General features: G+C 37.2%; 1 protein-coding gene across 1 annotated transcript; it reads right to left on the reverse strand.

Annotated features, from left to right (window-relative positions):
* Nucleotides 1-6,890: 6,890 nt before the first annotated feature.
* On the reverse strand, nucleotides 6,891-7,760 carry LOC125861276 (uncharacterized). The gene is made up of 2 exons (XM_049541211.1): nucleotides 7,393-7,760; nucleotides 6,891-7,272 (listed from the first exon to the last, which is right to left on the reverse strand). Exons 1-2 carry the CDS (start codon nucleotides 7,758-7,760, stop codon nucleotides 6,891-6,893), a joined length of 750 nt encoding a protein of 249 aa, XP_049397168.1.
* Nucleotides 7,761-23,992: the final 16,232 nt, after the last annotated feature.

Genomic DNA, 23,992 nt, shown 5'->3' on the forward strand with positions numbered 1-23,992 from the left:
TTTTTTTAACTGAGCAACATCTACTAAAGAATTATGAAGCTCGTCTAATTAGAACTGCTCCATTATCGAAATCAAATATTATAGAAGCACATAATCATTTGAAATAACACAAAATGATAATTGAAGTCACAATAATATGCGTAAACATGATAAAGGATAAGAGACAATATAATAATTCTCATGACAATAATCATCACCATCAAAGGGAGAATGAGAAGTTCTCAAAATAATTGTCATTATTGTGGCATAAAAAAAATATTAAAAAATGAATACCAAACATCTGAGCATTTATCAAGCTTTATTAGAATTAATTCAAAAATAAATAAAAATAAAGGTGATTTCTCTTCTTCTAATACTCGGATGGTGTCATACTTGACTTTTTAAAATTAATGATAAGACATGATGATAATATTCTAGTAAATTTGATTTTAGAAGATGATAATTTTGATGACGTCTATGATATTATTCATTTAGAAGTTAAAAACTTTTAAATAATTTTCATTTTCGCATACTTTCTTAAAATTTTAGAGGTCATCATCTTTATAGATAATAGAAGTATTAATTAATATTAATACATATATATTTATTGTAATGTCATTTAATTATGATATATATGATTACAATTGAGCGGAGCAGGGCGGTTGAGCTTAACCCGTAATTATTTTTAATCCACCCCACATAATATAATACATATATATTTGTTTCATCACATAGACCCCCCCACCCCACCCCCTCCGCACGAACCCGTCTTGCATAATTTTTTTAATATTTTCAATTTTTAGTTAAGTTTGATACTAACAATAAAATTCATAAAAATAAAATCATTTTTTCATTAAGTTTTATTAATTTAATGGATAATGACTTAAAGTTTTATTTTCTAGAGGTCAATTTGGAAGTATGTACTAAATTGCATTAGTTTTGATTGAACCATTTTCATTTGTAATTTCTACACAATCTCACAGTGTTAAGAGTTAATTACATTTTATCCCTATTCTTTTCTAAATTACAAAAATCCCTTAAATTTAGTGAAATTCAGATACATCCCAAAACGCCCCGATACGTCACGTTCTAGTTTCGGATATATACCCTTTAACATCATGATACATCACGTCTTGATTTTGGATACATCAGCCAACGTCCCGATACATCGCGTAAAGTAATGTATCGGACTGATACATCGTGTAAAGTAACGTCCTGATACATCGCTTACGTTCCAATACATTGTAAAGTGATGTGTCCGACCGATACATCACGTAAAGTGATGTATTCGACAGATACATCGCGTAAATTGATGTATCCGACTGATACATCACGTAAAGTAGAGATTTTTGTAATTTTTTCAAATGGTAGGAAATTTTAGAGAATATAGTAAAATAAATTGTGTATTTAGGTAATTTTTCCTTTTCATTTCTATCTTGAATATTTTAGTAACTTTAAAGAAACTATCTTAATAGATAATGCTCTATCACTCCTATAACATGTAAACATTTAAAATTAGATTTGAACTCGCATAAGCCCACTATCCGTCCCTCCCCACCCCACATTAGTTTTTAAAATAACCTCTTCAATCCATTCCACATCCTTCTCCGCCCTGCACCACCTTAAATCCGTCCACTTCACATAGCTTCAAATTTGCCCCGCTCTGCATCTGCTCCGCCCCATTGTTATTCCTAATTACTTGTCCATTTTTCCTTTTATAGTTGTCTCTAATTACTTGTCTATTTTGACAAATCAAGAAATGACATTTTTTTTTACCTATTATACCCTCAATTAAATAACTAATTACTTTGAAAAATGTAGAACTTTTCATCCACTTCATAATCAATAGGGGTAAAATGGTAAACTTACTATGTCATTAATTATTTTTTTAATAGATGTGTTAATTCAAAAATAGACAAGTAATTAGGGACCGAAGGGGTATTTAAAACGTTTGAGCCATTTGGAGGAAACTAACCAATTGGATAGTGGTTTCCAAGAGCCAAGGGGTGAAGTTTAACCACGTGGAAAGAAAAAGGCATGGCCAACTTGCCCAAAATATCAAACAAAGGTATCAACTGGGGAGTGGGGACTACACATTTTTACAACAAACGGCTCAAGATTATTGACGTGGATTGATTAAAAGTATGGGAATGCAAATAGGTCAAATATCAATCATGCTCCTTGAAACTTTCAAAAAGATATTATTAGTATACCAATAATAAATTTACTAGAAAATAATAATAATAAATTTACTAAATTTTATTTAAATAATATATTTGTGTTAATAAGATGAATTAATAAATAAATAGATTGATTATATAATATATCAAATTAAAAACAATGATAATTTCTTTGTAATATAAATTTATAGTCATTTGATATTCATATTTTATTGAGTCAATTAATTTAAATTTCTAAAGGTCTTTCTACTAAAACTTATTTCATTCAAAACGTTTGGACTTAAGACCTTTGGTAGAGTGATCATTCATCTTACCATATGATAAAAGAGTTGTTAGACTTCACGTTACAATCTTAAGATGTGTATAACACGCTTAAAATGCATAAAAACATATTACAAAAATCTCAATATTTTATTCTTGTACTAGTAGCAGGATTTGGGGTAAATTGTTGATAAGTAAATGGATTATTTTGTTATTTCTACTTATATAAACTGCAATTCTTGCCAATTGAATCATTTTACAGTTTAGTTTACATTGAAAATACAAAATGTAAGTGTATCTAGATTGAAATTTATGACAAGATATAAAGAAATGTGATTTTATAGACAAACAATTGTCCTGTTGAAACACTTTGAGGGTTTGTTTGGTAGAAGGGATAAGGGATAATTAATTTGAGATTAATTTTAGAATGAATATTCTATATTTGGTTGAAATAAAATCATAAGATAATTTACCTCAAAATTAGTTATCCTAAGACTGCAGTCCCCTTTTTTAAAATCCCATATTAAAGATGAGATAGCAATTCTAAAATAATTAATTTTAAGATAATTAATCCAATAATAACTTATTCTCAACCGGACGACGAACCAACTTCAGAATTCGCTTATCCAATTAATTGTGACCGTTCCTTCCCCTCATATGCATTGTTGTTGTCTGTAATACTGACAGTTACATATTACCTCATCCCTTATTTTAAAAATAATTTAATGATTCAGTTTTATTTGTATTATTTTTAAAATATTATTTATTTATTTATTATTTTAACATATTAAGTAAAGATATATATTTTTATTTTATTCTCAATATTAATTACTTATTCTCCAAATTATTTCAAAATTTAAGACTGTACATAATTAATATGACATTATGATATAACATTCAGGGGCGTAGCTACACTAGGACATCCTTCGTTGAAAAATTACATCGTATATATAAGTAAAATGATATTTTAAATGGTTAAATAAGAATTTTTGAATACCCTTAAAACAACAAACATTTGTAGCCCATTGGATTCTGGCGCTCAAGCAAAGCTGAGGTGAACAACATCTGCGTGAGTTTGATTCCCCAAACCTACATTTTTTATTTAGACATTTTCAAAAGAGCTATTAATTAAAAAATTTCCTATTTTTTCGATAATGCAAAACTAATAATATCAATTAAAATAATCTTAAATTAGACACCAACAACTTTAAATTTTAAGGGAAAAAAAGTTTAGTAGCCAATTAAATTTTTAATGAATTTGACTTTTGATTCTTTTTCTTTTCATTAAATTTTAAAATAAAATTTAAAATTAATTATTTAATTTAAAGTTGATCAGAATTTTATTTTCTTTTTTTTCCTATAAAACTATTAAAAGTGAAAAAGGCTTCATATAATTTTTTTTTAAAACAAATCTCGTTTGATTTACTCTTTATTTTTCGATTTTTCGGTGAAATCTTTAAGTATAAATGTGATTTCATTCTAAGCTGAATTTTTTTTTTCTTTTTTTTTTATCCATTCACTTCCTATTAAATAAACATGAACATCCAAGCTAAATATTATGTAGTTTTATTTTTTAAAAATTGGTATATATTTTTTAATTAAAAATAATAATTATTTGTGTTACATAGTTTGATTTACAAAATTTTATAGCACAGATTTGTTAATTTTCTTTTTTTTACCTATACAATTCTTGAACACCCTTCATGAAATTTCTGACTCCACCACTGATAGTACTCATATTAATAAATGATTCTTAAGAATATTGACGGATCATGAATTATCAATTTGTGGGTACTCACATCTTTTAATATAAAATTACAATAAATTCCATAATATAAGTATGCATTTATTTAGATGCGATAATTCAAAATATTGATGCAAAAAATAGGATTAATACTACCATAAAAAAAAAAAAAACTTATTGAGATTTTTTTTACTTAAAGGATTTCTTAACCAAATAGCCAAAATTTCTCAAGAAAAATAAAAAAAAAGTGATTAGACATGATTTTTGTATTCAACATGTCACAAGAAATTCATAAAATGTAAAAATTTTCTTGACTAAAACTTACGTATACTAAGAAAGTAAAAAAAAGAACATAAAAGTCTATATGGGAAAAAAAAGAGGAAAATAGAAAATTTATGAACAATTGTTGTTTAGTAAGGATCAAATCCTTGACATCCTCCAACAATCACACGGCCTTCAAACTAGCTACAAACCAAAGCACCCATTGAACCGTTTACTGGGTGCTGAACGCTTAATATAGTCATGTTTTAAAGAAATTACTCTATATATAAATGTCACGATCCAGACCGTCGTGAGTGGCACCTACACTAATCCTCCGATGGGAGAACCATTACTACAACCCAAACTAACAACTCAACCAAAATACTAAGGCATTTAAGTTACGGAAGCAAGTTAAATGTTAAGGAAAGAATTAGGGAGTTCCTATAAACTCCAAACAAAAGTCTAACAACTAAAACAAATGCCGAAAATATGCCTAGAACCTGAAAGTCAATGTACCAAAACTCTAACAATGAACCAAAAGTCTAAAGGAAAGGGGGTGCAACCCAACTAAACATAAGAATATCTAATGTACTAGTCTAAGTCTGAATAAGATGGACTAAACAGAAAGAGAACTCATGACAGCCCGGAGAACTGGCTCACTGTTGCTCCCCAATATACACGCAAGTGTACGTGGTCGCGCAAGTAATATAGATTCTTCAAGAAACGAGTTATCGTTCCCAAGGGACTTATAATCAATTTATATCTAACACTTAATTCTACAAATAAAAGCAAAAGTAACTGTTTAAGGGATTGTGATGATTGTTAACTAGTACTAATTATGCACTAACTAAAAGTAACCAATTGTGAGCGACTTTAATATGATGTTTCAAGCAAGTAAGAGACAATTCCAGGGCTGCAGCATATATTGAATATCATGTATCATATTATCAGCGTAGAAATAATTTCAGTTGTCAAGTTACTGATTTATAGGGTTAATTATATGAGTCGGGTTATACACCTCTTGTCGCCTACTCCAGTTAGCTATCTAACTATATCGTTGAGCGGGGATAAATAGACTAACTGGCGAGCATTTATATTCATTCTATTTCGTAACCAAGCAAGGTGTTTGTCTGGGTGTCACTCCTGAACACTAATCACCTTAATCTAATGGGTGGACTGAGCTCTTTATATTCTCTAGTCTATCTAACCTCTCATCTCCCGATTTTATGATTAGACAATATATTTATCTTATGGTGATCAAGCATAAAATACTAAAACAAGAATAGATAAACAACTTATAATGACAACCAAGAATTAATTCAAATAGCCTTTAATAATCAACAATCCATTCGTAGCTACAACCCCAGAACAAGGGCGTTTAGCCACTCATGCTATTAGAAAACCACAAAATACAATTGATCATGCGATTTCTGGAAAATAGAAGAGTTAGAAAATCAAAACCTATTACAAACTTGGAATCTTGCTCTTGCACACCCAATAAAAGTCGAACCTCAATTATGGAGCCCTAAGGGTCTATTTATAATGGTAGGAAAATTAGAGCCAAAGTCTATTACAATTAGGAATCCTTTTTTAACACTTTTAAGCTGAAAAAGTCGGGATCCCACTGGCGTGTCGCGCCTAGCATCGCGCTCGAACTTCACCTCTGAGGTTTCCACCCTGGCGCGTCTCGCCTCTCAGAGCGCCTGAGAAAGGCCCCAGAATGTTAGGCCTTGGCGCGTCGTGCCTCTCAGAGCGCCTGAGAGGCATCTCTGAATGTTGGCCCTTGGCGCCTCGCACCTAGCGCCTAGCAGTGCGCATGGCCCTGGGGCCTTTAGCCTTATCTTATTTTTAGCATATCCTTGCATCTTTTCTTTCAATTTGACTCCAATCTCCTCGAGAATTTATGAAACTTCTAATCACATGTTTTAGTGCATAATATCGCAAGTATAACGAAATCAAGCTAATAGACTAAAGATCATTCGTTACTTCAATCAATTCATGGGCAAATATTGACAACTTAGGCATATAAATACGCCTAAGATCACCACCCCACACTAGACTTTTGTTTGTCCTCAAACAATCTTTAGATTATCAACTCTTTTTCACAACCCTTAGACTTAACAATCCACCTTAAAATCAACCAAACATTTTTAATCATGATCTTGTAGTTCACAATGGAGGCAACATTTCACAACATTTACACCAAGTTACGACACATGCTCAAAGAATGACTATTTTAGTATTTTTCCGGGCTAATGCAAACTCATACAAACACACCAATAATGAACAATCCTATTTAGCTAAAACTAAGAATTAAAAGAACTTCCTAGATTCTACGAATTTAAACTATGCTAAAACAATAAAAATCAAAATTTCAAACACGAACTACCTATCTATTACATATTGTTCACGGGTTGCCTCCCATGTAGCGCTTGATTTAATGTCGCGGCACGACGCAACTTGGATCATTCATCATTTAGCTCAAGAGCCTCCCGATCACGATTTGAATCCTCACCAAAGTAGTGTTTCACCCTTTGCCCATTGACCAAGAACGTAAGGCCAGTCTTACCTTTAAGTTCAGCAACCCCATGTTGTGTCATTCTGATCACTTCGAAAGGACCACTCCACTTCGACCTTAGTTTTTCGGGGAATAACCTTAGTCTAGAGTTAAAGAGTAGTACATTATCTCTCGAATTGAAAGTACGAGCTACTATGTGCTTGTCATGTGACCTCTTCGTCTTTTCTTTGTAAAACTTGGCATTCTCATAAGCGTGGAGCCTAAACTCCTCAAGTTCATGCAACTGATTCACTCTTTTTTTACCGGCCAGCTCGGGGTCCAAGTTCAACCTCTTAATTTCCCAATAAGCTTAATGTTATAATTCTGCAGGAAGATGACATGCTTTACCAAATACTATGTGATAGGGAGAAGTCCTTAATGGTGTGTTATATGCAGTCCTATATGCCCACAACACATCATCTAATTTCTCAGACCAATCTTTCCTCTGCGCATTCACCGTTTTCTGCAAAATTTTCTTCACCTCTCTATTCGAGACCTCTACTTGACCACTCGTTTGAGGATGGTAAGTTGTAGCAACCTTATGACGAATACCATACTTAGCAAGAAGGTTTTTAACAAGATGGTTAATGAAATGCTTACCTTCATCACTTATGATTGCCCTTGGAGTGCCAAAGCAGGTGAAGATGTGCTTCTTTATGAACTTTATCACCACCCTTGAATCATTCGAAGGAAGAGCAACCGCCTCAACCCATTTACTAACATAATCCACATCCACAAGAATGTATTGGTTTCCAGTAGATGGTGGGAAGGGACCCATGAAGTCAATACCCCACACATCAAAAATTTCCACCTCCAAAATGTTATTTAGTGGTATATCATGTCTTCTTGAAATAGTACCCAACCTTTGGCATTTATCACAACCCTTCACAAAAGCAATAGAATATTTAAATAACGAGGGCCAAAAAAAACTAGATTGTAGTACCTTATGAGCAGTGCGCTCTCCTCCGTGGTGACCTCCATATGGGCTAGCATGATAACTTTCAAGCACTTTGTGAACCTCATACTCTGGAATTCATCTTCTCACTATTCGGTCCACACCTTGTTTGAACAAAAACGATTCATCCCAGATATAGAACTTAGCATCATGATTAAGCTTTTTCTTTTGTTGGGTGGTTGCACCCAGATGATACTCTCCACTTACTATAAAAATCACAATGTCTGCATACCATGACACTTGAGAGCTATCTAATGCCATCAATTGTTCATCCGAAAAATCTTCCCGGATTTGCTCACCTTCATTCACATAGGAAAAATCCTCCAACCTAGTTAAGTGATCCACTATCTGATTTTCAGTACCTTTCCTATCTTTGATCTCAAGGTCAAATTCTTGGAGAAACAATATCCATCGAATCGGCCTTGGTTTTGCATCCTTCTTGTTGAATAGGTACCTAATAGCTGCATGGTCAGTAAAAACAATCACTTTAGTACCTACCAAATACGATCTGAACTTGTTGAAGTCAAACACTAGAGCCAACATCTCCTTCTCAATCACTGTGTAATTAGCTTGTGTAGAGTCAAGGGTCTTGCTTGCATAATAGATCGAGTGGAACACTTTATTCTTTCTTTGTCCCAACACTGCACCTACTGCTACGTCGCTTGCATCACACATGAGTTCAAATGGTAATTCCCAATCAGGAGCAATTAAGATGGGAGCCTCAATTAAGTTCCTCTTCAACATCTCAAAAGCTTTCAAACACATCTCATCAAAATCAAACTTCACCTCCTTCTCCAAATGACTGCACATAGGTCTTGCAATCTTGGAAAAACCCTTGATGAATCGTCGGTAAAAGCCTGCATGACCAAGAAAACTACGCACCCCTTTTATGGAGATGAGAGGGGGCAATTTTTCAATAACTTATACCTTGGCCTTATCAACCTCTAAACCAGCCTTAGACACCTTGTGTCCCAACACTATCCCCTTTTTAACAAAAAAATGACACTTTTCCCAGTTTAGAACTAAGTTAGTGTCCTCACATCTAGCAAATACTTTATCAAGATTCCAGAGACATACCTTAAAAGACTTCCCACAGAGAAATCATCCATGAACACCTCTATAAAGTCTTCCACCATATCATGAAAAATGGCCATCATACACCTTTGAAAAGTCACCGGTGCATTGCAAAGTCCGAATGGCATGTGTTTGAAAGCATAGGTACCATAAGGACAAGTGAACGTGGTCTTTTCCTGATCCTCGGGGTAATTAAGATCTGGTTGTAACCGAAATACCCATCTAAGAAACAATAGTACTATTGCCTTGCTAGTCGGTCAAGCATCTGATCAATGAAGGTAACGGGGTAGTGATCTTTTCGGGTAGCATCATTTAGTTTCCGATAATCCATACAAATTCTCCACTCGGTCACTGTTCTAGAAGGAATCAACTCATTCTTTTCATTCCTTACTACTGTCATACCTCCCTTTTTAGGAACACATTATACCGGACTTACCCACTTACTATCAGAGATCGGGTACACAATTCCAACATCTAGCCACTTTATAACTTTCTTTCATCAAAGGATTTAGCCGACGTTGATGTTGTGCCCTTGGTTTGTGATCCTCTTCTATGTAAATTATGTGCATACATAATGCCGGACTAATCCCATGAATATCAACCATCTGCCATCCAATTGCTTTCTTCTCCCGCTGTAAGATTCTCAATGCCACATCAACCTATAATTTAGATAACTCTGCAGAAAGTATAACAGGAAAAGTTTCATTAGTACCCAAATAAGCATACCTTATGTGAGTCGGTAGAGTTTTAGTTCCAGCTTGGGAGCTTCTTCTATTGATGGCTTTGGTGGGGGTCCTAACTTAAGATCTAATGACTCCGCTTGAGGCATACGAGTGTCAACTAGTGCTAGATTCAAATATGTTTCTATCTCTTGAGCCTCAGTATCTCCTTCCACCTCATGACCTATTAACACTCTCTCTAAGGGATCTTCAGGAACAATTACTTGTGATTCTACTATTTGATCAACCACAGTAATAGCAGACAACTCTTCATAGAAAGAAGGCAATTTTAAAGTGCGGTAAACATCGAATACCTCAACCTTATCATGCGCCCTCATAGTTAGTTGACCAGCTACTACATCAATCACTGCCCTACCCGTGGCCAAGAACGGACGTCCCAAAATGAATGGAACTTCAAAATCAGGTTCAAAATCTAAGACCACAAAATCTACAGGAAAAATCAATGAACCTACTTGAACTAACACATCTTCTACCACCCCCTCATGCCTAACAATGGATCTATTAGCGAGTCGAAGAATAACAGTGGTTCTTTTTGGACTACCTAACCCAAGCTTTAGATACAATGATAAGGGCATCAGATTTATACTTGCCCCTAAATCACACAATCCGCGGGCATGAACACTTTCCCCAATAGTAATCTACACATTAAAACTACCCGAATCTTTTAACTTTTTGGGTAGTCTATTTTGGATCCTAGAGCTGCACACCTCAGTAAGTGCTACAGATTCATACTCTGTGAGCCTTCTCTTGCTAGTCACAATGTCCTTCACGTATTTAACATATTTCGGGATACCTTGCAAAATGTCAACCAAAGACAGATTAATGTGAACCTGTTTAAGGAAAGAGAGAAACTTACCGAAACATTCATTTCCATTCTGATTTTTTAACCTTTGTGGAAATGGAGGTGGTAATTTCTTTTGAGGAACGGGTACCTCAACATTGGAGCTTTTTACTACCTCTTCCACTTTCTTTTCTTTGGTACTTACCTCAATATCTCTTTTCTTTGGAGCTAGTTCCTCTAATTGTAAACCATTTCTAGTACTTACCACATGCAATTGCTTTGGGTTGGGTTCAGTATCACCGGGTAGCCAACCTTGGGGACGCAAGTTCAGAGAATTAGCTACTTGCGCAACTTGTTTCTCTAAACTCATTTGGGACATTTGGATGTTTCTGATGTTCTCATCCTGCTTATCTATCCTAGGATTTAATTTGGTCCCTATTTCAGTCATGAGATTTTGGAGTAGCTCTTCATTGGTCATCCCCCCTTTTGGTGCACTAGGATTGCGCCTTGGTTATGATTTTGGTATTGTTGCCCAGTCCCTTGAGAACGATATTGTTTTTGCTTCCCACCACATAAGAAGTTAGGATGTCCTCCGACTAGGGTTGTAAGTGTTACCATAATTTTGCTGAACTCCACCCCTTTGCGCATTTCCCACATAGTTTACAGAATCCAAATTTGCCTCACATTGATCAGTTTCATAAGTTCCACTACCATATACCTCACACCAATTGGCTGCATGTTGTACACCATTTACCGACGCATGGTTTAGAGCCATTTGTTTAAAATGTAAGGTCATGCTATGCTGCATTGCATCTAATTTGGCATTTATGGCAGTAACTTGATCTACATCTAAGATCCCGCAGCCTTTTGGGTTGTGGTTCTAGGCAATTCCCCCTCATACCCTTGGTTCCCTTCTGAGAGTTTGTCGAGTAAGTTGAACAACTCTTCACATGTTTTAGCTAGGACCTGTCCACCTGCTGAACTATTAAGAAGTGAACGGGCATTATAATTAAGACCCTCAAAGAAAGTGTCAGCAAGTCACGCGGGTGACCCGAGTTCGATCCCCGACAGCGGCGCCAAAAGCATGTTGCTCCCCAATATACAAGCAAGTGTACGCGGTCGTGCAAGTAATATAGATTCTTCAAGAAACGAGTTATCGTTCCTAAGAAACTTATGATCAATTTATATCTAACACTTAATTTTACAAATAAAAGCAAAAGTAACCGCTTAAGAGATTGTGATGATTGTTAACTAATACTAATTATGCACTAACTAAAAGTATCCAATTATGAACGACTTTAATATGATGTTTCAAGCAAGTAAGAGACAATTCCAAGGCTGCAACATATACTGAATATCATGTATCATATTATCGGCTTAGAAATAATTTCAGTTGTCAAGTTATTGATTTATAGGGTTAATTATATGAGTCGGGCTATACACCTCTTGTCGCCTACTCTAGTTAGCTCTCTAACTACATCGTTGAGCGGGAATAAATAGACTAACTAGCGAGCATTTATATTCATTCTATTTCGTAACCAAGTAAGGTGTTCGTCTGGGTGTCACTCTTGAACATTAATCACCTCAATCTAATGGGTGGACCGAACTCTCTATATTCTCTGGTCTATCTAACCTCTCATCTCCCGATTTTAAGATTAGACAATATATTTATCTTATGGTGATCAAGCATAAAATACTAAAACAAGAATAGAGAAGCAACTTATAATGACAACCAAGAATTAATTCAAATAGTCTTTAATAATCAACAATCCATTTGTAGCTACAACCCAGAACAAGGGCGTTTAGCCACTCATGCTATTAGAAAACCACAAAATACAATTGTTCATGTGATTTCTGGGAAATAGAAGAGTTTGAAAATCATAACCTATTACAAACTTGGAATCTTGCTCTTGCACACCCAATAAAAGTCGAACCTCAATTATGGAGCCCTAGGGGTCTATTTATAATGGTAGGAAAATTAGAGCCAAAGTCTATTACAATTAAAAATCCTTTTTTAAAACTTTTAAGCTAGAAAAGTCAGGATCCCACTGGCGTGTCGCACCTAGCATCGCGCCTGAACTTCACCTCTAAGGTTTCCACCTTGGCGCGTTGTGCCTCTCAGAGCGCCTGAGAGTCTTCTCTGAATGTTGGCACTTGGTGCCTCGTGCCTAGCAGTGCGCCTAGCCTTGGGGCCTTCAACCTTGGCTTCTTTTCAGCATATCCTTGCATCTTTTCTTTCCATTTGACTCCTATATCCTTGAGAGTTCCTGAAACATCTAATCACATGTTTTAGTGCATAATATCGCAAGTATAACGAAATCAAGTTAATAGACTCAAGATAATTCGTTACTTCAATCAATTCATGAGCAAATATTGACAACTTAGGCATATAAATACGCCTAAGACCACTCACCCTTGAATTCGAACTATCACTGATCTTCTAAGCGAGGTCTATCAATAGCCGCCTGAAGATGCCCTGTACTCAACAAAGAAAGAGTAAGTGCAGTATCTGTACACAACCACAGTATACTGGTAGTATCACCCGACTATCCCATTAAATGCAACATACATAAGTCAATACAATCATAATAATGACATGCATACACCGAACATATACAATATCAATACCATTACGAATAACGATCAAGTTCACAATTCTCAATTACACAGTTATGTCAAGTCAATGGTTCTCTCATGGAACCCAAACCCAAACTGTTATCATACCGGTACGTGGTATCCAATCCAATGTTTATGCCAGAACGTGGCAACCGATCCCATGTTTATGCCGTAACGTGGAAACCAATCCAAGTTATTGTGTCGGAATGCAACACCGGATCCATTCAACAACCACAATCACAATCACAAAGTACATTCTCACAATCATACAATCAAGTTATGATTCATGACATTCGTCATTCATCTATCCTCATGTACAATTAGTGTGATCAATTGTGCAACATTCGCATACATACACGTATTATAATGAAGCAAGAACAAATATATATCACACAATCATGAAATCACAACCATCACCTACCTTGAAACAAGCTAGATTCCCCTAAGAAACTTAATTCTTCCCTTTCCGGATTCGTTCCGCTTGTTATTGGTCTACAAACAATTAATTTAACACTGGAATCAATAAACAATAACTAATTACCCAAATTACTAACAATTCTATCAACCCCAGATCATACCCATGATCCCCATACCCAGATTACGACTTTCTTTACCATAATTTCCAGATCGAAACCTTTCCCCATCGATAATTACCTATTAGATTATGTTTTACGGATTGAAAAATGGATTTGGGGGGTTAAAATCTTACCTCTAGCCTCAAGAATGGTGAAAAACTGTCAAGAAAACCCCCGGGTTCGTTCCTTAGCTCTCAAGTTTGAAAATTGCATAATAAAACATTTTTGGGGTTTGTTTTCGACTTTAAGCCACGTCTGCCCCGCCGTGGTGGCACTTACCCTACTATAGCGGCCCCGCCTTGGCAGCAAAAATCCCACCTCAGTTGCTTGCACGAAAACACTGAGCAAAATTAATAATTCCAAGACCCCATTTCACAACACACCTTCAACTAAAGACACTAAAAAACTATCTTTTTACACTAAGATCAATTATGGGAGTTCTACTCGCTCGAATTCAATTTCGTAAAGTCGTACGGGTTCTTTAACGTCTAAGTTATCTACTCATGTGATCAAATTCATAATTAGATCACCCAATTGCTACCAGATTTCCTTATACCTCAGACTATGATTTCGTCTAAATCTGGACTAGGTTGGGAATCTTAAGTTACTACAAAAAAAGTTTTTGGCCAAAAAATTTTCCCTGTTGGCTTTTCTATAATGACGAAAATAGGTCGTTACAATAGATACCAATTTACCCATCACTCGTCCCCGAGTGACAAAACTTATGAAAAATAGGCTAAAGAAGGAATGATGTAGTACCTGAATCGACGAATAATTGGGGATACTTGTCTCGCATATCCCTCTCGGTTTCCCAAGTAGCTTCCTCGACTGGACGATGCTTCCATTGAACTTTCACGGGCTTAATCTCCTTGGTCCTCAGTTTACGCATATCATGATAAAAATTACAATCGATTCCTCTTCATATTGGAGGTCTTTGTCTAACACAACTGAGTCCCATTTTATGATATTATCCCCATCACCATGATATCTCTTCAACCTGGACACATGAAAGACCGGATGAACTCCAGATAAATTAGGAGGTAAAGCTAATCTATAAGCCACTGGCCCCACACATTCAAGAACCTCAAAGGGACCAATGTTTCGCGGACTTAGCTTGCCCTTTTTGTCAAATCTCATCACTCCTTTCATGGGCGATACCTTAAAAAGGACATTCTCACCAATCTGAAATGTCATATCTCTTACCTTACGGTCTGCATACTTCTTCTGTCTACTCTGGGCTTATAAAAGTTAAGCTTGAATACTTCTCACATTATCTTGAGTATCCTTTACTAAATCAACCCCAAAGGTTTCACATCTCCAGCCTCAAACCATCCTATCGGTGATCTACATCCCCTCCCATAAAGTGCCTCAAACGGTGACATATCTATGCTGGAGTAATAACTATTATTATAGGAGAACTTACACAAAGGAAAGAACTTATCCCAATGTCCTCCAAAATCAATCACACATGCCCTCAACATGTCTTCTAACACTTGAATAGTCCTTTCTGACTGTCCGTCCATCTGTGGATGGAAGGTTGTACTAAAAGTGAGTCGTGTGCCTAATTCATCATGTAATTTCCTCCAAAACTTGGAGGTAAATTGCGTACCACGATCTGAGATGATAGAAAGGGGCACCCCATGCAACCTCACTATCTCTTTCACATAAACCCTAACCAATTGTTTAGCATTGTAATCTATTCTTACCGGAATAAAATTGGCTGACTTAATCAATCTATCAACCATTACCCAAATAAAATCAAACTTCCCCAAAGTCTTGGGAAGACCAACCACAAAATCCATGGCTATTCTCTCCCACTTCCATTTCGAAATTGGCATTCTCTGAAGCAAACTTGCACGCCTTTCATGTTCATACTTCACTTCTTGGAAATTTTGATACTTAGCCATAAACTCCACTATATCCTTCTTCATGCCCGGCCACCAATAAATTCACTTCAAATCTCGGTACATCTTGGTCACACCCGGATGAATGGAATATCGCAAACCATGAGATTCCGTCAATAATTTCTCAATCAAGTCATCAAATCGAGTAACACAAATCCTTTCTTCAAAACTGAGCACACCTTCAACATCAAGAGTGGTCTCTTGTGCCTTACCAATCACAGTCTTTTTCTTAAGTTCATTCAAATTTTCATCATCAAACTGTTTGGCTTTGATCTCCTCAATGAACGTGGGCCTTACTTCAATGCTAGATAACACCCCACTTTTTTTTAGATGCCCAACTGCATGAACTTAAACTCCAAGGTCTGAATTTTCTTAGCCAAGGGTCACTTGGATACACTCAAGCAAGCTAAACTACCCATACTTACCGCTTTTCGACTCAAAGCGTCTGCCACTACAGTAGCCTTACCCGGATGGCATTGAATGGTCACATTATAATCCTTGAGTAACTCCATCCACCTTCGTTGTCTCAAATTTCGATCCTTTTGAGTGAACACATGCTGCAAACTACGATGATCAGTAAATGATAAGTCCATAATTTGGACTCATTTAGGGCTTTATTTGACTAGATTTAGTGTCCTCAAATGCATATTTTGTACTAATAACTTATGTAAATCCTTGAATTTCATGTATTTGGCTTAAGAAACAAAGCATGGACACTATTGAGCAAAAATGAACAAGACAGATAAAAGAACGAAGAAAAGAAGGCACGAGGATCGCCTAACCCATTGGGCGAGTCGCCAAACGGCCTTGGCCTCGCCTAATGTTCCAGTGTGTGAACCCCTGAAAGAGAAAATCAAGTCGGCGATAGAAAAGAGCAGTCATCGAGTCACTGAACGGTTCCGCGATGCATTGCCATATCGCCCAAAGTTACATAACTTGAAGATGTTGAAGGCCAAAGCAAAAAGGCGATGAAATTTACTAAAGGGTAGATCATCGAATGGATAAGCGATCCTGACATATTGCGCCGACTGGACCTTCACAACACACTCTTTGACAACTATAAATACTTGTTTAAATTTTTAGCTTACTATCTGAGCTTGTATTGAAACATATTATTTTTCAGTTTTTGAAGTTGAGAGCTTAGAACATAATAGAGAGACAATATTTCCTTAGCTTTGAAGATTTTCATTTCTAAGAAATTGTGAGTGGGTGTTGAAGATTCTTCAACTTAGACTTTTGTAAAGACTATATCAATCCTACTTAGTTGATGGAAACACAACTTGGTAACAATTTTTACCTTTTTACTATGTCTGGCTAAAACCCCAATTCTTGGAGTGTGATTTTGTGATTATGGGTTGATGTAACTGTTGAGTATTGTTAATTGGTAGTTTTTTTTTCTCATAAAACCTTTTTTTTTCAACCAGACCCATTGGGTCAGATTTATAAATGAAGCAATTATTTACACAAATGGGCAAGCCAAAAGTGCTAAACCCATTTAAATAAAACAACTTTAAAAAAGCTAATTAAAACAAAATCAAAAAGAGGAAAGACAAAAACAATAGAAAGGGAAAGTGAAGTTGCTTAGCAGCTTTGGAGACGTATACTCTGTCCAAGCGCCGACCAAACTCCGGTGAACTATTCATGGATCTCTCTTTGTCTACCACTACAAGCCAACCTGAAGACAACAACTATTGAAGCAACATGGAGCAACTACAGATCAAGTGAACTATTAATTGATAGTTTATTTGCTGTTTAAAAGTGATTTCTTTCAGTAATTGTGGTTGAATTTAATGGGTTGTAGTTGCAAATACAATCTTAACTTCATGTTTTTGACTTGCTTGAGAGAGAGGTTTTAAAACCAAAATTACTGAATCGATGGTCTATGGGTATTGAGTTGTCATGGGTTCAGCTAAAGAGAGTGAACCCTAAATCCTTTTCCACATATTCAGCTTGAGAGAGTGAATGGACTAAAGCGAAGGTTGTGCTTCATTGCTGGTTATTGGTGTTCGAGAGAAACCAATTTGATTTGGGGTAAATTGTTCGAGAGAAAGTTTACTCCCACTAAAGTCTAGCTTATTCACCAATTTATAGTTGTTTACTATTAATTAGAATTACCCAGTTGTTTACCTTAGCCCATAATCCTATCATATCCCAAGAATCTCGTCTCCATATTCGTATTTTTGTGTTATTTACTATTTTAGTTGATAGTTCAAACAAACCCCCTTGATATTTGACACTTGTGTCACCCCAAACTTGAATTATGTTTTTCTTCGTAAATGTTTCTAGCTATGATTGACTTGAGCATATTTATGCTTTTCTATTGATTCTTGAGTACGAACCAATCCCTACTCACTAGTTGGGTTATATTACTATTGAACGATCGCTAAAGCTTAGTATTGGATGAAGTATCTTTGATAGCATACATAATTATCAAAATGGCGCCGCTGTCGGAGAGTGGTGATACTTGAGAATTTTTAGTTAAGTTGGAGTTTGTTCTTGTTAGTCGTAGTGATACTCACTTAATTGGATTGACGGATGGTGCACCTGTCAACAATTCATAGAACATGTTCATTTTCGTCTGCTTCGCTTTTTAGTTTTGGTTTGTGTGTTGCTGTTTTAAGTAGAGACTCAGAGCATATTTGGTATCAACAGTAACCTAATGGATCACCCTTCTTCGAGATTGATGATGTTCACGGACAACATCGTAAATTTCAAACAATTGGACGGTGAGTCCATGTATGAGTTGTGGCAAAGGTTTAAATTCCTATTGCAGTAATGCCCAACTCATGAGATCCCAGATAAACTACTTTTGGAATGTTTCTACCGGGGTCTTAGCCCCGAAAATAGAATAATGGTTGACCAACTCTCTTTGGGATGCTTGATGTGACACTCCTACGAGATCGGATCCAAACTACTTGATTGTGTGACCAACGCCAACAAGATTGAGAAAGACCAACACTTGGCCACATTGTTAGGCCAGCTGGATGCCTCGACCCAAAATGTCAAGGACTTAGAGGTACTAACCAAAAAGAAAGACAGGTACATCCCCCTCACGAGCGTCGAAAAATGAAAAAGCAAGAGGGCGGGAAAATTGAAGAGGTCCTCTTACTCATTCTACACAAAGTCGAAGGACTCGACAGAGTGATAGAGGAGATGAGAGAAAATATCTTGATGCTGAACCAAATGGCTACCTTGCATTCCACGCTCATTCAGATATTAGATTCCCAAAGGGACCAAGTGTTGAATGACCTCTACCCAGAACCAAAGGGGGGTTTCCTTACAAAAATGAGAAAAACGTCACTAATGGAGCTTAAGTGTGGAATAGTGTCATGCCACGATGTTAACTAAGGCGCTGCTTGGGAAGAAACCCAAGACTCATTTATCGCCTTATTTTAGCCTTAAGAAAGAATGGTGTGTTGTTTGTGTAGGTCAAAGTGGAAAATTTGTTGAAAAGTGCAGGTTGGCAAGCAAAAGCTCCAGTCGGCGGCATCACCGAAGAGGTCGGCGAGCCTGAAATGGAACGTCATTGGACTCAACACAATTTCAAAGTGGAGTCAGTAAGACTCGGCGAGCCCAGGAAATTATTGGCGAGTCACGGATCAGGTCGGCAATCGCGATCTTGTCCGCCGTTTGAACCCCCAAATCAACTGAAGGACCAGTAAAACTCGGCGAGGTGTGTAGCCGAGTTGGTCGGTGAGCACGACTAATGTCGCCGAATGGGCGAGAAGTGTACGATTTTTATAAGGCCAAAGGTTTAAACTTTTAAACTCTTCACTTTCCCTCACTTTCTACTTCCACGAACTCACACCCATTTAGTATTTTCTATATTTCTTGCATATTTATTGTATTTGAGTTGTTGATTAGTGCTCGAAGTTGGATTACTTTGCCTCCTAGCATTTCAATTTTATTTATTCGGCGCAAAAGGTTCGTTTTACAAACCTCGAGTTTATTTTATCGATTTTGTACTCTTATGCAAATGATCTTATCTTGTTGTCGTGTGCTGGGCCTCTCTAATAGGATTAGAATGTTCGAATGCCTATTTTAATTTGATAAGCTTGCCCGTATTGTTTTGATTGTTGAAATTCCGTATTCTTGTGCGTTGAAATGATTTAAATTTTGTAGGGTTGTGCTTGAATGTTGTTTAGTTTGGTTGGGTGAAGTCTGAATAGCCCGTATTTGTGCCAAACGACGTAATTTGCCTAATGATAGAGTGGGTGACGTCCTTCTTAAGGGCAAAAGTTGTCACTTGGCCAAATTTGGCAAAATCGAAAGAAGTTTGAGTATCCCGAGGTAATAGGTATTATGGGTCTTGTTTTAATTTGACCAGTGCATATTTTGATTTTGTTTTTAGGGGTTGCGGAGTTGAATTCGAGATGATAGGTTGAAAGTAGGCACGTTGGGTCGTTTGGCAAGCTAGGTCGAGCTCGCCGAACCACTCGGCGATTCACCGAAGGTCCTCATTTCTCCTTTAATTTCATGCTTAATGTGTTGTTGGGATCTATAACTTTCGATAAGAAGCCTGAGGTCGCCGAAGGCACTAGTTGACTCACTGAAAGATTTCTTGTTTGCATTTTGTTCGCACCCCTGTAACTTTGATTGCACTGTATCTTTCGACGGGCAAACCCTTACTCGCCGAAAGCTGTCGGCGATATGCCAATAGGTCTTTCCCCTCGCTGACTTGCCAAAAATTTAATGTCAATCCTTTTGGCGAGCCCGATCTAGCTCGCCAAAGCAACTCAGTGACTCGCCGACTTGTTCGGCGAGTCTGTCTGCAACTATTTTTCTGTGATTTTTAACTGAATTGTTTCTAACTTTTTCCCGATGTTTTGTAGACATGGCTATATCTAAAGTTGCAGGAATAAACATGCCACCCCAAAGGCAAGCAAAAATGATTGCACTCAATGAGGATGCAACTGCATCTAGGGGCAAGGCTACAAAACTCCCCACAACTGGTGGGAGAGGCATAGGTAAAGGCAAAGCACCTGCGTCACCGGAGGCAAGCTCCGATAGGGACGACATCTATGAAACTTACCTCACCACTTCTGAGAGTGAGGGTGAGCATCAAGAGCCTTAGACTATAGCTTCTGATGATGATGAGCTGGTAGTAGCACATAAGGTAGAGCTACATTAAAAAAGAATGTATGATCCGTCTAGGATCAGGACTCCTCCACCCACCACTTCTTCTCCTCCAGTTTTAGAGCAGGCTATAGTTCTAGCACCTCATGTATAGGGTTTGCCTCCTAAGTCGAAGAACAAATTAAAGACTGATGGGCTAAGGACTATTATTGAGGAGAAATGTCTATCCACGGATTGGGTCAATGACAAGTACCCAGAGATTATGAGTTGTCTGAAGGCTCATAAATTCCAGATCTTCACCAAGCCTCGTGGTCCGTATATTCCAAATTAGGTCCGAGAGTTCTCTGTCTCTTATGGAACGTTGATACCACAAAGGAAGAAGTATGCAACTGCTTTCAAACCAGTTGACTACGTGGTCATTAGAGGTAGAAGAGTGAAGTGTGATGCTGATGAAATCAATGCGGTTCTAGAGTACTCAAATGACATCGACAATTGTCAGCACATGATTAGAACAAAGACTCTGGAGAACATGAAGAAGTGGTTGGTCCCGCTAATATCAAACGGTGCTCCAAAGTGGCTTGAGGTTGGAGCACCTATTGAGAAGAAGAATCTGAACATCGCTGCACGGTTCTGGTTTGCTTCATCAGCAGTACCATTATGCCATCCCAGAACAAGTCCATACTCTGCCATGCCAAGGCAGCCTGTCTGGGTTGCATCATTGATGGGACGAGACTAAATTTTGGGATGATTGTGGCACAAGAGATGGTCATGAGGGCCAAGTAGCACCAAACCTCACTTTCTTTCCCGGTATTGATCACCTAGTTGTGCAGACTAGCCCGGGTTCCTAGAGATGAAAAAAAGGATGTGGAAGTGATTCCCACATCCTCTATTGATATTCGGAGGATTGAGGAAGAATATTTGAAGGATGAGGTGGAAAAGAAGAAGAAGGCAACCCCGGTGGACTATTTCCCGGGTGTGGACACAGACTCACTACCTGCAGAGGTATCATTACCTACTCCGGCCCCCTTCAGGTACCCCTATCGCTGTCCCTTCTGATACTCCAGGTTCTTCTGCTACTGCACTACCTCCGAGACCTGCTACTACTGCTATTTCTCGAACCCCGATCACTTAGGTTTCATTACTTCGGATAGCACAACTTTCCCATTCTGCTGATCATCAGGCTGCCAGACTCGAAGCCTCTATTCTGGGCATGATTAAGACTGTCATGTTTGATGTTATGACACCATTGAATGCTGTCATTGATGCCCTTCCGGTAAGGATAACGGTGTGTGAGTGTGGCCCAGGGTCTACCGAAGAGGTGACGGCCTTAAAGGCCGCTATTGTTGTGTTAAGGAGTGACGTGGATCAGCTGAAGTCCACCGATATGTCCATGATCTTCGGGACGGTGGAGATTCCAGATGTACCAGATATGCCTCTGGCAACCACCGAAGATGAGATTAGAGTTGAGGAAGCAGTTGATCTTGAGTTTGAGGCAGAGACTGATGAGGAGATGGTCAAAGTGGCTAAGGAAGCTTCATATGAGGGCCTTACTGAGACTGAAGAGGCCATGGTAGATGTTGTTGTGCATGCTTCCTTAGCATATACTCCCTTGGCTACTCCTAGTGCTATTACTGTTCCTTCTGAGGTGACTTCGATACTAATGCCCAAGTACAGACAGATGCACCGGGAACTAATGCCCAGACAGATGGAGCGATTGAGTAGACAGGATCCCTTATTTACCTCCCTCTCTATCTAATTTTATTTTAACTTTTGGATATTTTTGTTTGCATTTGAGGACAAATGACTTTATTTGTGGTGGGGTGAGGCCCACATTTCGTGTGATTTTTTGTGAATATTGATGTTTTGTTAATATATTTTTTTAAGACATAATTATGTTTTTACACTTCTTTTGTGGATGGTTTAGTTTGTGGCTCCTTGTTTTAAATGTAAATAATTTCTTACCCTTCCGAAAATTAAATATGGTCGTTCTTTTGCAAATTTGAGTATCAGTTTTGATCAATACCAATGACTTGAATAGTGCTCATAATCAAACAAAAATGAATGTGCGACTACGATGAGGCCAAATGAAGTTGCATAGACAATATGTGAACTCATTGCATCTCGTTGTGACTAGCCAAGTATCGAATTGAGTCTCTTGTGATGAACATTGCACACTAGCAAAAGTGTGGAGTCTTGTTTGCCATTGGAGTCTTGTTTGCCATTGGTGCTAATGCCTTGTGTGATGAGCTTACTGTGAATCATGTGTGATGACACCTAGAATTTGCCCCGTTGGTCCGGTTGACTAAGTGATGTCATCTCTTGATATGATCTTAGACAACTTTAAAGAGTGTCAAACAATTTGACATTATACCTCTTTTGTGGTCTACCTTGTGAGTGTGTGAACTCCTTTTGATCACCCTTTGAGCCTTAACCTTTTCTTGGAAGAAACTTGATGAAAGCATAACCTTTCTTGATCCAATATCCATAATCCTCATGATTTGTGGTTTGTTTGAATAGCCAACTGAGGTCAAAAGCCTAAGTTGAGGGTGTGGTGAAAAGAGAAGGTAAATCAATGAGTGCAAGAAAGTCCCATTTTACCCATGTTTTGAGAAAAATGGAACCCTTTCATACAAAAAAAGAAAGAAGAAAAGAATGAAAAGAAAAAGAAAGAAAAAGTTGCGGAATAAAGTTGTGAAAATGCAAAAAGAAATGAGGTTTCCAACAATCCATGGAAAGTGAATAATGGGATGACTTGTGAGCACAAATGAAAAATGATGAAGAAAAGGAAAGGAAGAGTTGTTCACACCACATCTCATGAGGACTATAGCCATTGAGCCTAAATGATCATACCTTTGCACTCAGCCCCGTTACAAGCCTTGAAAAGACCTATTTGATCTTGAGTGAGGTGAAACAAATGTTGGTTGGAAAATACGGGCAAACCTATGGGTGAAATTATACATTGTGTTCATCTTTGTGAGAGTGATCGTTGCATTTGATTCCGGAACTTTAAATTGTTAAACCATTGTGTGTGAATATGGAATCATTCTTTGTGTGAGGGTATTTGAATACCTTTGTTGAGCTTGAACTTACATTTGAAGCAAGTATTGTGAGCTTGAGATTCTTTGATATTGGTGAGTCACAACTTGACACTTTGAGTGCACGATTGATCTTTGCATGAGTAAGTTGAGTCTTTTTGTGTGCATTCATGATTGAATCTGTGTAGCAGTATTTGAGACATCCTTTTTGAACTGCTGAACTTGAGTTTTACTTGAGGACAAGCAAAATTTTA

The sequence above is a fragment of the Solanum stenotomum genome, chromosome 4 (genome assembly GCF_019186545.1).
Source record: "Solanum stenotomum isolate F172 chromosome 4, ASM1918654v1, whole genome shotgun sequence".
Lineage (NCBI taxonomy): Eukaryota > Viridiplantae > Streptophyta > Magnoliopsida > Solanales > Solanaceae > Solanum > Solanum stenotomum.

Coding starts and splice junctions, on each gene's coding strand:
- LOC125861276 (XM_049541211.1), bottom strand. CDS start 7,760: ATGGGTCCCTTCCCACCATCTACTGGAAACCAATACATTCTTGTGGAT. Junction 7,273..7,392: donor GAGAAATTAGATGATGTGTT/GTGGGCATATAG, acceptor GGAAATTAAGAG/GTTGAACTTGGACCCCGAGC.